We start from the raw sequence: 16,195 nt of genomic DNA, 5'->3' as shown, positions 1-16,195 counted from the left end.
GTGGCCTTCCCCACAGGTTCCATAGACTTTGAGTTCCACGCTGGACGAGTGGTTTTCGAGCTGGGCTGCCAATCCGGCAGTCCCAGGTTCGATTCCCGGCTCGGTCAACGCGGAATCAGAGAAATTTATTTCTGGTGATAGAAGTTCATTTCTCGATTTAGTGTGGTTCGGATCCCACAATAAGCTGTAGGTCCCGTTGCTAGGTAACCAATTGGTTCCTAGCCACGTAAAAATATCTAATCCTTCGGGCCAGCCCTAGGAGAGCTGTTAATCAGCTCAGTGGTCTGGTAAAACTAAGATATACTTAACTTAATCCATAGACTTTGACAAACCTGCTAGTGTAAAGTCCACTCCGTGGGGAGAACTTGGTTTGTTCTGCTGAGCCTGTCTGCTCTCACATTCTTTTCTCCTTTCACAAATCTGGTTAGGAGAGTAATGTTCCTCTCCTCTGTCCATGACAGCAGGTCCCTCGTTATCTCGTAAAGGGAGAACGAATGCGTCCCCCCTTGTTTTTTTATATAAGCCAACGCCGTGGTATTGTCTGCGTTGACTTGGATCACTTGATTTTTTACTTCTGATTCGAAGAATCTCAGTGCCAGGAACACTGCAAATAGTTCTTTGGCGTTTATATGCCAGTCCTTCTGTTCTCTCTCCCATCTGCCCGACACTTCTTTTGCCCCTAGAGTCGCTCCCCATCACGTCTCTGAAGCGTCTGAGAACAAGGTTTGGCTTGGTTTCCGAACCTCTAGACACTCCCTCGTTCTTTTTTAGCAGAAGTAGCCACCACTTCAGGTGTTTCTTCGCTTCTAATGTCACAGGAAAAGTGATTGTTTTAGGAAGAATTGTAGTGGTCAAAGATGAAGTCTTCCTAGGGACACAAATTGTTCTAGGGAAGAAAGAGTCCCTAGAAGACTTAAGCCACTCTCTGGCTGAACTCTTCTCTTTCTTTAGAAAGGACGTAACTTTCTGAATCCCTCGCAGAATCCTTTCTTGGGACGGAAAAACCCGAAAATCCTGAGAATTTATCTGAATCCCCAAATAGACTAAGTCCTGACTGGGGATCATCTGCGATTTCTCGAGATTCATGAGTAGTCCTAACGAATTTGTCAAATCCAGTGTCTTCCGTAGATCCTCCAAACATTGTTTCTGGGATTTTGCTCTTATCAGCCAGTCGTCTAGATAAAGAGACACGTTTATGCCCTCCAGATGTAGCCATCTGGCCACGTTCCGCATCAGGTACGTGAATACCTGCGGAGCGGTGGAGAGGCCGAAGCACAAGGCCCTGAACTGAAAGACCTTTCCTTGTATCACGAACCTGAGATACTTCTTCGACGATGGGTGAATAGGAACGTGAAAATAGGCATCCTGCAGGTCCAAAGAGACCATCCAGTCTCCCTTTCGCAGGGCTGAAAGCACCGAGGCAGAAGTTTCCATCGAGAACTTTTTCTTTTCTACATAACGGTTCAGGATGCTCACATCCAAGACTGGTCTCCATCCCCCTGATGCCTTTGGTACTAAAAATAGGCGGTTGTAAAACCCCGGGGAGGAAGGATCCTGAACCTCCTCTATTGCTTCCTTGTCCTTCATCGCTATCACCATCTGAAGAAGTGTCTCTCTCAGCACAGGGTCCTTGTACTTCGCCGACAGTTCCTTCGGAACTTTTGACAAAGGTGGTTTGTCCTGAAAAGGTATGATGTAACCCTTTTCCAAGACTGCTAACGTCGAAGGGTCGGCTTTCCTTATTGCCCAGGCTCCTACAAAATTTAGGAGTCTGGCCCCTACAGAAGTTTGGAGGATTTTGCTGCTACTTTGTTTTCTTAAAGGCCCGAAAGGAAGACCTTCCTCGCTTCTCTGTTGTCTTCCTTTTTGTTGGAGGTCGAGAGGTGGAACCTCTCCGAAAGGGCACTACCGGAGTACGAGTAGTCTTCTTAGCCACTGGTACCGCTGGTCTTGCTTTCTTGGTAGACTGAACCAAGAGATCTTGGGTTGCTTTCTCAGCCAGCGACTTTGCAATATCCTTCACCAAGAGAGAAGGAAAAAGATGCTCCGATAGAGGAGCATACAAAAGGGCTGACCTCTGTGAAGGTGACACGGCTTTGGTTAGGAATGAACCAAATAACGATCTCTTCTTTACTACTCCAGCACCGAACAGAGATGTCAATTCTCCCGAACCGTCTTGAACCGCCTTATCCATACAGGATAAAATACTATGTAAAACTTCGGGTTCCAAAACGTCCGGTTCTTTCGCCTTTTTGGCCAGCACTCCAAGGGACCAATCCAAGAAGTTAAAAACTTCTAATACATGAAAAAGCCCCTAAAGGTGCTGATCCAATTCCAACATGCTCCAATAAGCCTTCTGCTGAAGATGGCAGCATAAGACCCATTGCTTCCTCCGTCTTATACCAAATTCCTCTCCTCCCTCCGAGTTTACAAGGAGGAGAGCAGAAAACAGTTTTCTGAGCCTCCTTCTTCACATTTATCCAGTTGTTTAATGATTGAAGAGCTTTTTTCATTGAAATAGCTGGTTTCATCTTTAAGTATGAGGACGACTTAGGAGTCTTCGTACTCGAGAACAAAGATCTCGGAGAAGGAGGAGCTGCTGGGCTTAGGGAATCTCCAAACTCTTGAAGAAGCAGACGCTAATACTTTGTAATTGGATACGCCCTCATTATTCGGCATTTCTTCCTCCGACACGTCTTCCAACTCCATCATGGAAGGAGAGTGAGCCCTTATATGGGAATCTTTTTCCTTAGGAGAGATACTCCTAGAAGGAGAGAGGCTAGCCAATCTAGAAGCTCTCTCTTTCCTATCCACTAATTTATCTTGAGACCTTGAAGTAGAAGCCTTCGATGTACAAGGTTCTCTTTGTGGAGTTCGATTCCCTCTATTCTGATTCGGGCTCCTATTTGCAGGAGAATCGCTATCCGAAGATATTACATGTCTCAATAAAGATCTCCTACTAGCAACTTCCCGCTCAACTTGCATTCCCTTATCAGCTGGCGCCTCGCGCCTGGTTGTCTCCTCGCGCGCGGCTGGCACTTCGCGCCTGGTTGGCGCCTCACGCCTGGCTGGCGCTTCACGCTAGATAGTTTCCTTTGATAAACTTTTCCTACTCTCAAAAGGTTGTTCTTTATCAATAAATCCGTCTTCTTGTCCTGATGTTGGTTTGCACTTGACCAGAGCCTCACGCCTGGCTGGCGCATCGCGCCCGGCTGGTGCCTCGCGCCTGGCTGGCGCTTCACTCCTATCTGGCGCCTCGCGTCTGGCTGGCGCTTCGAGCCTGGCTGGCGCTTCCCGCTCGGCTGGCGCTTTGCGCTTGGTTGGCTCTTCACGCCTGGCTGGCGCCTCGCGCCCCGAAAGTGCTCCATGAACTCGTAATTTCGTGGGTCTGTGAAAGACAGACTCTTCATCCGAAGAGGAAACTTCTTTCCTGGGAGGTTGATAATAAGGTGTCCTCGATTTCTTCACCGGAAGATAATTATCCTTTCTTCTGGAAGGATCTCGGGAAAGAACCCCGACCAGGGAAGCAATGGACTCCTGCATATCTTTCAAAATCTTAGTTGTTTCCTCCCTTTGATCTAAATGAGTTAAAGGAGAGGATTCTTTCTCCATTCTCGACGACTCAGCGGGAGAAGGCAAAACTTTTGCTTTCTTATTTTCCGTCGGGGAATCCTCCGAAAAACGTTCTGGACTAGAGTTAATTCCAGTTTCTTCCCATATCCTCTTCAGGGGACGAGAATGATCCGCCGATCTCCATCCTCTTTTGGGTGACGAATTCTCGGATGAAAAAACATTCATGAAGAACGCTTTTTCTAATGCGCTCTTTGGCAGTCTGGGATGTCACAGAATCTGCCGAAGAGACGTCTGACTGGTGGGGATTCTCCACAACCTCCGTACGGCTTTTGATATTTCTTCTCCCCTGGGCTTGGGAGCTTGAAAGAGGTCTAGGCCTGGGAGCATTGTGAAGCCAATCAGACGCCTCCTTCACTTCACTGGGGACATTCACATCACTTTCCACAGCACTAAAATTTTGCTTACCTTCTATGGCAGCCATTTTACGCTCCATTTTCATAAGCGCTGCTTTAAGGCTTGTGATCTCCGAAGCAGAATCAGTAGGATCTGCATTAGGAGAAAGTCCTGAAACATTAGAAGGAGCATTCATAATGTTAGAAGAGGGTACATAATTACTCACCAATTCACTTGAAGAAAGAGAGCTAGGCTTGGTTTTGGAAGAGGACTTCCTTAACCGGTCTTTCTCTAACTTCTTCAAATAAGAAGTTAGAGACTTCCACCCTTCAGCACTCAAACTCTCACATTCACGACAAGTGTTTCGATCGAGCATTCATACTTCCTACATATTCTACAGACAGTATGAGGATCAACCGAAGCTTTCGGCATCCTCACTTTGCACCCTGCATTCACACACATTCTCACTACACTTCCAGAATCAGACATCATGATGAAAAATCCAAGACAAATTCCAATAACGGTCCACAATAGCATATGCCAATACAACGATCCAAATACGTCACCAAAAGGTCCAAAACGAAGATCAACTGCAACTCAAAAACGAAATCCAGCCGGAGATACCAACAACGATGTTATCAGTATGGCCGACAGAAAAAATCTGATGGAAAACGGGAATGGTTCCTATTCCTGCCACCCAGCGGCAGCGCGGTGGATCACCTGACCTACCTGTAGTGTGTGCGCGAAATTCGAAATTCTGTCGGCGCGACGGAGTCAATAGCTAAGTATATATCTGACAGGTAAGTTGAATGTATAAAAATGTTGATTTATGTATATTTTCTTTATGAGTCTCTTGACCACTTGGATTTTATTTGGAACTTCTTCAATTATTTTCAAGATGTTTTCTGTTGATTTGTTCCAGTTTGAAGGATCATATCCTTCTAATATATCTATGAATGCTTTTGTATCTTTTTGGTTAGGGCTGTTGTTGATCTCATAGATGAGAAATGCCAGCTCCCTTCCTGCTACCTCATCGTATTGCGAATCTGCTAAACACGCTAAATTTCGCCATTTCTTACCACAGTTGGAACTTACTGCCATCTTGATCTGATTTACAGTATTTCACTTGATAAACTAACTTAGTAGACGCTTTATCCTACTATTTTCACACTAATCTTATCACCGCCAGTTCACGAACACTTCTAGATACTTCTCAAATTCTAGACATATGTTAAATGTGTGATATCTGTTGATGAATCGGACTGTGCGTGGGAACGTCTCACCAAGCAAAATGGCCAAAATGGATAAAAGTGAATAAAACAGTTGTCTTTCACCTGTACATGACACTGCTGCAGCAACTTCTTTCCATAAACTGACAATGAAGTCACAATCATGGTGGTTGTAGTCACTGGCATCATAGATACCAGGGAACTCCAAAATGATATTTTTATAATAAAATAATGTTTTGTTTATATTTACCAAGTAACTACACAGCTAAGTAAGTATTTCTAAGTACCGGTAGCTAAAATCTGAATGTCACTTTATTTATGCCATTTCATCCATGAGAGGGGAGGAGGGTGGGCTCCCATTCTGTAATGACTTGGCAAGTATAAACAAAACATTATTTTATTATAAAACTATTGCAATTATAATTGATAAAACTCTTACTAGCATTAACATAATGTTTGTTTGTTGTTTCCTTACCTGTTAAAAGAGCTATAGCAGACAAAACTGACTCTGGAGCAGCAACTCTCAACTTAGTAGAGGTGTGGTGTTAGGCCAGGGTTCACCTACTACATAGTGGGGCCTTACAGCAAGGAATTCACCAACCGCTAGTAAAGCACAGACATTGCCCCTGCCCGGGACGCAGTACCATGAACAACAAAAAGCGAGAGTAATGATAAAACTACCTACACTAAATATCAAAGCGCACCACCCTACCAACAATTCTGGAGGGTATCCAGTACCAAGTACCACCAGACTCCCCAAGGACTCAACACCGGTTCTCAAGGCGAAGATTAAGGTAGGAAGGAATGCTTCTTATGCTGCTTCTCCCATTACCATGTCAGCCACCGCAAACAGACTCAAGGTAGTTAAAGTTAAGTATATCTTAGTTTTACCAGACCACTGAGTTGATTAACTGCTCTCCTAGGGCTGGCCCGAAGGATTAGATATTTTTATGTGGCTAGGAACCAATTGGTCACCTAGCAATGGGACCTACAGCTTATTGTGGGATCCGAACCACACTATATCGAGAAATGAACTTCTATCACCAGAAATAAACTCCTCTGATTCCGCGTTGGCCGAGCCGGGAATCGAACCTCGGACCACCGGATTGGCAGCCCAGCTCGAAAACCACTCGGCCAGCGAGGAACTGTAAGGTAGTGAAATCATTAAAAATCGTTTCACTTCTTTAAGGATGATTCGCAAAGACTGACTTACATTTCCAGTATGTGGATTGGAGAATGGAAGCTCACAAAAGATTACATCTGAAGGCCAGAGATGTCGCCACTGTTCCAATCTCATGAGCCTTTACCTTCAAAACAGGTAGAGCCTCCACTGCTAACTGAGAATAGACATCCTGAATGAGGTCTCTAAGAAAGAACGAAAGGGCATTCTTAGAGAGAGGACATGAGGGGTCCTTAACAGAGCACCACAAGCTATTGGAGGGTCCTCTAATGTTTTCAGTCCTGTGAATGTAAAACTTCAGAGCTCTCACTGGACAGTGTGTCCTCTCCTCATCTTCCACTCCTACTACACTAGACAAGTTCTTGATAGTAAAAGAATGAGGCCAAGGTTTCATATGATTTTCATTCTTAGCGAGGAAGCCTAAAGTAAATGAGACTAAAGCACTCCATTAGAGAACCCAACCATTTTATCTAGGCATTGAATTTCGCTCACTCTTCTGGCAGAGGCTTCAGACTATTCATAATTATTGGGTTTGTATAAAAACTTAATCTTTAATGTAAAACCATAGTTTTTTTTACCAACAATAAATTGTAAACTTTCAGTTTTGTCCTCCCGACCCTAGAATCTTCGAAATGGAAGTCAACTTGGGGAAAAACACCTTCCCTTTGGGCCAGTGGAGTATGAGTTGGGCATCCAAAATGAGACTTTGGACTTGGAAAACTTTCACATTTGGTGTGACTGAGTATGTTCACATGGAATACTACAGTAATTTTATGATTAATGAATGTTACAGAAAATTGCATATGTAAAAACATCATGCATCTTTTATTTTGAACTTTACCTTGATTTTCTGAATCTTGGGAAACCTGATCCTCAAATTCAGCTCGCTTCTTCTCTACTTCCTGAAGTTCACCTTCAAGCTCTCGGATGTCATCCATGTGGGCATTGTGAGCTTTGATTGCTTGAGCTAAAGATTTTCTAGCAGAATCTGCTTTCTTCTGCATATGGGCAACTCGTTCTTTAGCTTTAATGAAAGTGGGTCGTTTCTTGTTCACTTCAGTTTCCTGCAAACAAAGACAAGGGAAAAAGGAATTTACATATGCAATAAAAACAAGCTCCAATAAATTCTTAAAAAATGTTACTTAAAGATCACCTCAACCACTGTTTTCAAAAAATAAAATTACAACAACAAATTTCCCAACGGATTTCCATTTTCAAATGAGTTGCCATTTTTCAGCATTATGTAGTTTAGTCATTTCAAGGGCTAGCAAAACTGCTCCAAGAGCAAATAAACTATCTGCTTCAACTACAACAGTAACTTCCATAGCTTTCATCCAAATCATCTATGAACAAACAATGGCTTCATTCTCCACAGGGATACCTTGTTCTCTTATCTTCATTTTGGTTAGCAGTTAAAATTTCTATCTTTACAATTCCTGCTAAAGAACCTTATCTTTGATAATGGGCAAAATACAGGAACAAAATATGGTTTGGAAAGAAAATTGGTGAAAGTAAAGGGCAAACAAAAGTGCAACTTAGGATTTAAGGGAATATACCATGAAAGCCACAATACTGGCAGTATCCCCACTTGGGATATTTTTGTATGAGTTCCAGTAGTTTTCATTGCCTAAGCTGGTACTTTCAAAATGGTATATAAATGTAACAATTATTGTTGTTGTACGTTACATTCACTTTATCATAATCCACAAAGGGTCTTAATCCAAACTAATTGTCCCTTCTTGTACAGCATACAACAGAGCACAATTTCTCAAGCCAAGGTTATAGCATATATTGAACTGAACTGAGTATAAAATTTAAGCCAAAGGCCAAGCAATGGGACCAATGAGGTCATTCAGCACTGAAATGGAAATTGACAGTAAAAAGGTTTGACAGATATAAGAGGAGGAAAAACCTCGAAGTTGTGCTATGAATCAATTATTAGGAGAGGGTGGAAAGCAAGATGGAAGAAAGAGAATATGAACGGATGTACAGTAAAAAGAGCAAAAGGGGTTTACAGTTAGGGGCTGAAGGCACACTGCAAAGAACCTAAAGTAATACCTATAGTCCACTGCATGAGGTGCACTGACTTCTCATGGTATGATGTAACTTTGGAGCGGTACATGGGTATGATTTTTTTACATCTATTTAGACTGTAATTTTTCATAAAATTCTTACAAAAACTCACCAATTCTCTTATGTCCTGATCAATCTTAGACATTTCTCGTGACACTCTTGTATGCTCCTTTTTCTTCTCTTTCAAAATTTCTTCAGCTTTTTCTTTTTTCTTTTCAACTTTCTCCAGGTCTCCTTGTTTTCTTCTCAATTCTTTTTCAAATTCAGCAATTTCTTTCTCATTGTGGTACAATCTGAAAAGCTGCATCTCGACTTGTTTCTCTCCCTGAAAAGAGGAAAATCAGAAGAATGAAACACTATTTCCTAAATGCTCTACAACTATATTTATTACTATAAAATGAAAACAAGTCTGACTTTCATATTAAAACTCATTCTCTCACTAATATGAATATGTATTACAAAATCTAAATAAAAATATTACACACAAAAAACACTGCGTCCCCTATGCCTTTTACAAAGGAAATGGTGTATCCTCCAAGAAATGCATTTCAAGTGGTTACCTAACTCAAAAATAATGAAACAATGTTTCTAGATTGAAATGATGACTGAAGTACCTAACTTCAAAAATTTGACAAAGGAATGTCTGGGAATGTCTGTTTTAAGAGTAAGAAAATGTCCAAAATTTACAAGGAATTTCCCTAAAGGACAACTGTTAGCATATTTATGACACCACCAGTATGGCAAACTGAGAGAAAAGTTTTCACAGACTTGTCTTCCCTATACCTGACAATGGAACAAACCTGGACTTTAGGATCCTGTATCAGTTTTATCAAAGGATTCACAAGAGATTCAAGCCAATGCTCTCAATTAAGGGATGTACCCATATCCATTAACACTAATACAGAGAGAGAGAGAGAGAGAGAGAGAGAGAGAGAGAGAGAGAGAGAGAGAGAGAGAGAGAGAGAGAGAGAGAGAGAGTAATATCTACACTTTATACTCGTGCAACACGTGATCTCGCTTATCATGTGACCCCTAATTTTCACCCTAAAAAAGTTTTGATCATGTATCTCAAGTAACATGCAAGTTCAATTGTTGAGACCAAACTACTATAGGCTAACCTCTTTTCCTTCTCTTTATCTATCTCATTTTCTAGTTAGGCTAACCCCTTTTCCTCCATCTCTTTATCTATCCCATCTTCCAGTTAAGTTAAAAAGAGTAAAAGAGAAAGCTAAAAGTATCGTCAGTAATGTTATACTTTTTGTGTAAACTCATACAGCCAGAAACTGCTGATTTGCTATGAACAACCGAATCCGATAACTACAGCAGTTTGCTTGCATTTCAACCATCATACGGTAGTAAAAAATTACCGTAGTTATGTTACAAAGGACATTAAATAGAATATGGAGAAAAGATCAGCAAGGGTGTATACTGCTAAATTTAAACTGCTAGTTGTGACTGAAGCTGAGGAAAGAATGTTCATCTGCTAACGACTATTATTGTGCATTGGCAACATGGAAACTTCGGTATAGCACAATCAAACTCGACCATAAACAAAATTTAAGAGAAATGTGTTTTAATCAAAACTATTTGGCATGAAAGAACACATTTTACCGTGTTCACGCTGATAAAAAACAAATATGTAAAGCTCGTAGTATTCTGATGAAATTAAGTGAAAATATCGAATGCAATCTGTTAATTTTTTTACGCAATAAACATCCCCTCAGCGCCATCTACTATCGAAAAAATAACTAAATTTCATTCCCAACAATACAAATTCAAGTGATATTTTAACTTTAAAACACTTTGTATAACGCAATATAACCTTGTCCCATATCAATAGAGTATCTTGAGATTCATTTACGCTAACTAGAAACAAGAATATCGCTCTGATTTGACTTCAATACAGCAAAATTAACTTACCTCGCAATCGTCCTCAGCTGGTTTTCAAACCAAAACATTGACTGATATTTTCGTATTTTATAACACAATCATAGTAACATGAAAATACATACAATATTATTGGATGCAGTGAAGTAAAGAATAACTTTTTAAAATATCCATGGAAAAGATACATATTCATTATGTTTGCACTTTATCATATGATACTAGTATGTGAATATTACACATGCTAACTTTATATCTCATGTATGATGTGACCCCCTTAAAATTAGCTCCAAAATTAGGTCTTCAAAAGTCGCATGATATGTGAGTATATACAATAATATAAATGAAGAAAAAAGACACATATGAGATATGATTCACCAAATAAATATGAAAAACCCATAAGTAATGATGAACAACAGATATTCACAGAAAACAGTACAGACATAAGCCAGTATGGACGTAACAAGGCACTTAAAGAATATGGGTGGATTCTGCAAATAATATTAAAAACTGGATAAATATTGAAACCCCTATAAAATAAGGATGAAGGTAGAAAAATATAAAGCTTGGGAGCACATAACTAGCAATTTTCAGGAACATCACAGCAAGTTGTGGCTTGCTTCATGAATGCCTACGGAATGACTAATTACCAGTACTATCACTTGCCCAAGAAAATGTTCTTCCACTTGTGCATTCATGAAGTTACTTCCAGCAGTATTTGACCCGAGTAATGTGAAGGGGTTGGATAAAAACCATATCTTATTTTTTTTTTTATAAAACTATTCAACACATTATTAGCACAGCACCCAGCATACAGACCAAACGAAATCCAGACTAATCAACTCGGATGTGCAAAGAGAAGAAAGGCATGTTTACCAATTCATCTTTCAATCTCTGATATCTCTCCGCTTCTTCTTTTTCCTGCTTTGCTTCTTTACGCTCTGCAGCAATGCCTTTCTTCTTCTGATATGTAAACTGGGTATCTTCCTCGGCCTTCAACATCTCTGTCTTCAGTCTGTCATATTCTTCCTTTAAAGATCCTGAACTGAAAGGATACATAAAGTTACTCAGGCAATGTGAAACAGGCTCTCAAGAGAAAAAAAGATGCATAAAGAAATGATTTACAAAAATTTTTTTAATGAATAAAACTAAATTACATCTTTCCTACTTCTCAGTTGGCAGGCTAACAATTTTATCTAAAATATGCAATATCATGAACCTCAAACTACTATTCCCATTAAAGATATAATAGAGGAAAAGTTTTTAATCTAAAAGTTCACAATGCATCATATACCGTATATCAGTGAACAAAAAACAGGAAATCATGGCATGGAAAGTACATTTCCAGACACTAATAAAGCTTCCCCATATTTTTTTTTAAAAGAGGTGAAAAATGAAGACAAGGCAGAATTAAGGAATTTGAACAAACAACCTCAGCAATAGTCAATGTTTAAATATCTTTATAGGGGAAAGCCACTGTAATCAACAGTTTTCACATATCAGTCGGGCCTTTACTGCTATATTAAATTATCTTTACCATTCCTTGCAAAATTTAAGGAAAACTTGAAACACCAGGACAGAATATAACAATGTCGAAAATTGTATTTTTCCTAACTATACAAACCTGAGGTCCTTTACAATAGGAATGTAACTTGCGGCAGCTGGAACCGGTCGTAAGCTTCGAACAAACGAGTTCGGTAGTTAACTGCTTGTCCAACAGTCAGCGCACTGCGCGACTGGGAGGTGAAGATCCACTTTGCTTTAGGCCCAGGAAAAAATTGAGTGAGGGGTGGCATAAGGTGGGACTATGTGTAAAGGACCTCATGTTTGTATAGTTAGGAAAAATGATATTGTTATGATACAATAAAGTTTTGTACATACTTACCTGGCAGATATATACTTAGCTTTAGACTCCGTCGTCCCGACAGAAATTCAAATTTTGCGGCACACGCTACAGGTAGGTCAGGTAATCTACCACCCTGCCACTGGGTGGCAGGACTAGGAACCATTCCCGTTTTCTAATCAGATCTTCTCTTCCATCTGTCTCCTGAGGGGAGGTTAGGTGGGCCATTTATAATTCTATATATCTGCCAGTTAAGTATGTACAAAACTTTATTGTATCATAATATCATTTTTGTACATTCAACTTCCCTGTCAGATATATACTTAGCTGATTGGCACCCTTGGTGGAGGGTAAGAGACAGCTAAATTACTGAAAAGAACAGGAAAACAACACATGTTGTAGGATAAAAACCTTGGTTCTTACATGATTTGGCAGAAGACTTCGTGGCTATTGTCTAAGAGCCTGCTTCGCCTCAAGAGACTCAGCTGAGAGATCTCGGGGATCTGTCAATGGGGTCTTATCCACTTACTCGACAGAACCTGAGTATCTTTGTCAATGGGTGCTAATCCACTTACATGACAAAACACCTTTGCCAAAGGCAACATCAAGGAGCACAACACCGATCCCGATCACCTGATCCTAATACCCAGGTTAGTACTGAGATTGAAAGAAAATTTCCCCAAACATTCTTTCAAACCCCAAAAAACCTAACACCAAACATTTAAAAAACTAATTAAACTAAATAAGGATCGGCATCAGCTCCCTGGCCCAGCACCGAATCCGCAGATACGTAAGGACCCAGCGAGAATCTTTTCTCGGAAGTAACTCTTATTTCCTCCAGGTAGTGGGATGCAAAGACAGAGTTGCATCTCCAGCACGTGGCAGCTAGAATGTCCTTCATAGACATATTCTATGAAAGAATAAAGAAGTCGCAATGGCTCGCACCTCATGCGCTTAAACTCGAAGCTACTTGAAGGAGTCGTCATGGCACGTCTCATGTGCTTCAGGGAAGACACTTCTCACAAAGAACGCCAGTGCGTTCTTAGACATGGGTCTTCTTGGGTCGCTCACCGCACACTATAGACTCTCTAAGCTACCCTTAAGTTCTATCTTCCTCTGAAGATAGAACTTAAGGGTCCTAACTGGGCAGAGAGACCTCTCAATCTTCCTCCCTACCAAGGGGGAGAGTCCCTTAACCTCAAAGCTTCTAGGCCAGGGTTTTGAGGGGTTCCCGTTCTTTGCCAGGAATAATGGCTTAAAAGAACATATTGCCGAGTCTCCTTTAAATCCGACTCTCGAGTCCAAGGCATGGAGTACACTTGTCCTTTTAGCAGTTGCGAGGGCCAAGAGAAAAATACATTTCCTCGTTAGGTTTCTAAAGGAAGCCTGATGAGAAGGCTCGAACTTGACGGATGCGAGGAATTATAGGACCACGTCCAGATTCAAACTAGGTGGAAGTGAGGACTTTTTCTTGGAGGTCTCGAAGGACCGGATAAGATCGTGAAGATCCTTGTCCTCCGCTATCTTTAGGCCCCTGTACTAAGGACAGTGGAAAGCATGCTTCTATATCCTTAAATGTGGATACAGCCAGGCGAGATTCTTCTCTCAGAAAGAGAAGAAAATCAGCAAAGTCGGTCACAGAGGTATTGGAAGAGGAAGGTTTCTTCGACCTGTACGATTGTTGGAAGACTTCCCACTTTGATTGGAACACCCGTAAAGTTGAGGACCTGTGGCCTCTGGCGATCGCGCTAGCAGCCTTTCGCGAAAAGCCTCTTGCTCTGACGAGTCTTTCGATAGTCGAAAGGCAGTCAGGCAGAGAGCAGGGTTTAGAGAGCTCTCGAAGTGGAGTAGTCTGAGCCGATCTCTCCTTATGTGTAAGGGATCTGGGGAAGTCCTAAACTATTCCAGAACCTCTGAGAACCATTCTGAGTTGGCCAAAGGGAGCGAAAAGGGGTAGAGTCATCTCTGTAGAGGACAAGAACTTTTCCATCAATTCGCCCACCAGTTCGAATGGGGGAAAGATCTACGCCTCGCTGCCTGACCAGTTCAGTAGGAGAGCGCGAAAGCTATTACTCTCGGGTAATCTAACAAGGAGTAAAAGTTGTCCAGACTCCTGTACTGATACATGGTGAACAGGTCTAATGTGGCCTGTCTCACAGGGCCCATAGGCTTTGTCACACATTGAGATTGAGGATCCACTCCAGAGGAAGGACTTGGTTCTTCTTGCTCAACAGGTCTGCCCTCACATTCCTCTCTCTCCCTGAATTAATCTGGTAAGGAGCGAGATCCCTCTCTCCTCCGCCCAGAAGAAGGGTTCTTGTTACCTCATAAAGGGAGAAGGAATGTGTCCTCCTTGTTTCTGATGGATGTCATAGCCGCGGTGTTGTCCGAAATGACTTGGACCACCGTGTCTCTGACTTCATACTGAAACCATTTAATAATCAGAAAGATAACAAACAGCTAAAACGTGTAGAAGTGTTAAGCCGAAAGACTATAATCTGTTTGTCACCGATAGGACGGAGACGGTGACGAATTTGTTAAGGCATGTGTCTCACAAGAGAAAGTCAAATGCCTTCTAGATACCGAGGTTCCAGAAGGCAAGACATTCTCATAGTAGTTGAATCTCCGTTAAGGAGAAAACCACACTATATGCCGTAGAAGACGAAGGAGGACAGAGAAGCAACCTACTTCGTAACAGTCAAATCGAGAGAAAGATTCTAAAGATTCTGAACCCGTGCTTACCAAGGACTGAAAAAAAAAACTAACCTATTTCATTGCTGTCCTGAGATAAGTCGTTAGCTATGAAAGCGGATCGCTTTTCAGTAAAGAAAACTCCGGGAAGTGCTGCCTGCAGAACTGCTTCTCAAGAGCTGAATATAGAAAGCAGAACTGTCAATCTGGGGAACAAGCGATGTCTTCCGAAACATCTGTTAATTCCGAGTGAACAAAGAACTTGCACATCTAGGAATACAAAAAATTTCTGCAGACAATCTCCGATGTCTGAAGAAAACATTCCTCATAAGCTAGTGCGAAGCAGCGGTGGACTATTAAGACTTTGTTACAGGGCGGTAAACAGAAAAAGAAAGAGTCCAAGAAGTATCTCTGTTGAAACTATTCTAGCAATGTCGAAGGCGAAGAAACCGAATGACATACCAGATGATGTTCATTCATGTAAGCAAGAATCCCCGTTAATCAGGGACCTAAGTCTGTGATTATTGGGCAGAGATACGGTTCGGCAGTACAACATTGCAGGAGAGAGAGACGTAACAGACTGGGCACCGCGGAGACTCCGCTGGAACTGAGCTGCTATGGCAAGGACAACAGTCTCATACAACGTAAGCTCTCGCCGCCTCTTCATCCTGAGTTGCCAACTATTCCATTCTATGAAGGAATGGGTTTGGCTAGAACCATTGAGCAGAAAATACACTCGTGCAAATATATTAAAGAGAAACGGATTTCGGTAAATACAAAAGCTGAGTTGGTGTTGTCGTGACAACACCAATAGTATCAAAAATCGAAACTGGAAACTCTGTTAGGTTTGCAGTCCAATTAGGATACTCGTCGTCTCAGTTGGCATCGATAGAGCTAACTATTTATGCGTCTGCTCCTCGGATAAATCAACTGCTTAACAGAACATGTCGTGAGGGTAATATACATAGTATATTAGCAGGTTTTTGTACAGCGACTTCCATCCTACATTCTTTTCCCTACGAAGAGAGAGAGAGAGTAAGGATTGGAGATCTACCGTCTTCGTTCTCTAGTCAAGATAAAGAAGAAGAAGTTTTTCCCGAAGGAAAAAACTTCAATGTGAACCGAGACCCGAAGGTGACAGTTCAAGCTTCTTATCTTATTAGGCAGAAGACTTCATGAATACTGTCCATGAGTCTGCTTTGCCTCAAGAGCCTCAGCAAGGTAGTGACCTATGACTGAGAGTTCTTGTGGATCTGTCAAAGGGGTCTTATCCACTTAAGCGACAGAACCTTATTAGGGTCTTTGTCAATGGGGACTAACCCGCTTACA

General features: G+C 41.5%; 1 protein-coding gene across 1 annotated transcript in view; it reads right to left on the bottom strand.

Moving 5' to 3' along the window:
• Nucleotides 1-16,195, bottom strand: part of LOC135221937 (structural maintenance of chromosomes protein 1A-like) — an 88,870-nt gene that overhangs the window by 19,977 nt on the left and 52,698 nt on the right. The window contains exons 4-6 of the mRNA XM_064259967.1: nt 11,209-11,377; nt 8,561-8,773; nt 7,217-7,439 (exon numbers count right to left, since the gene is read on the bottom strand). Of these exons, the coding sequence (XP_064116037.1) occupies nt 7,217-7,439; nt 8,561-8,773; nt 11,209-11,377 (605 nt within the window). The remainder of the gene's footprint in view (nt 1-7,216; nt 7,440-8,560; nt 8,774-11,208; nt 11,378-16,195) is intronic.

The sequence above is a fragment of the Macrobrachium nipponense genome, chromosome 3, assembly GCF_015104395.2.
Source record: "Macrobrachium nipponense isolate FS-2020 chromosome 3, ASM1510439v2, whole genome shotgun sequence".
Classification (NCBI taxonomy): domain Eukaryota; kingdom Metazoa; phylum Arthropoda; class Malacostraca; order Decapoda; family Palaemonidae; genus Macrobrachium; species Macrobrachium nipponense.
The sequence above is the reverse complement of the archived record's forward strand: the minus strand, read 5'-3'. Positions and strand labels throughout refer to the sequence as shown.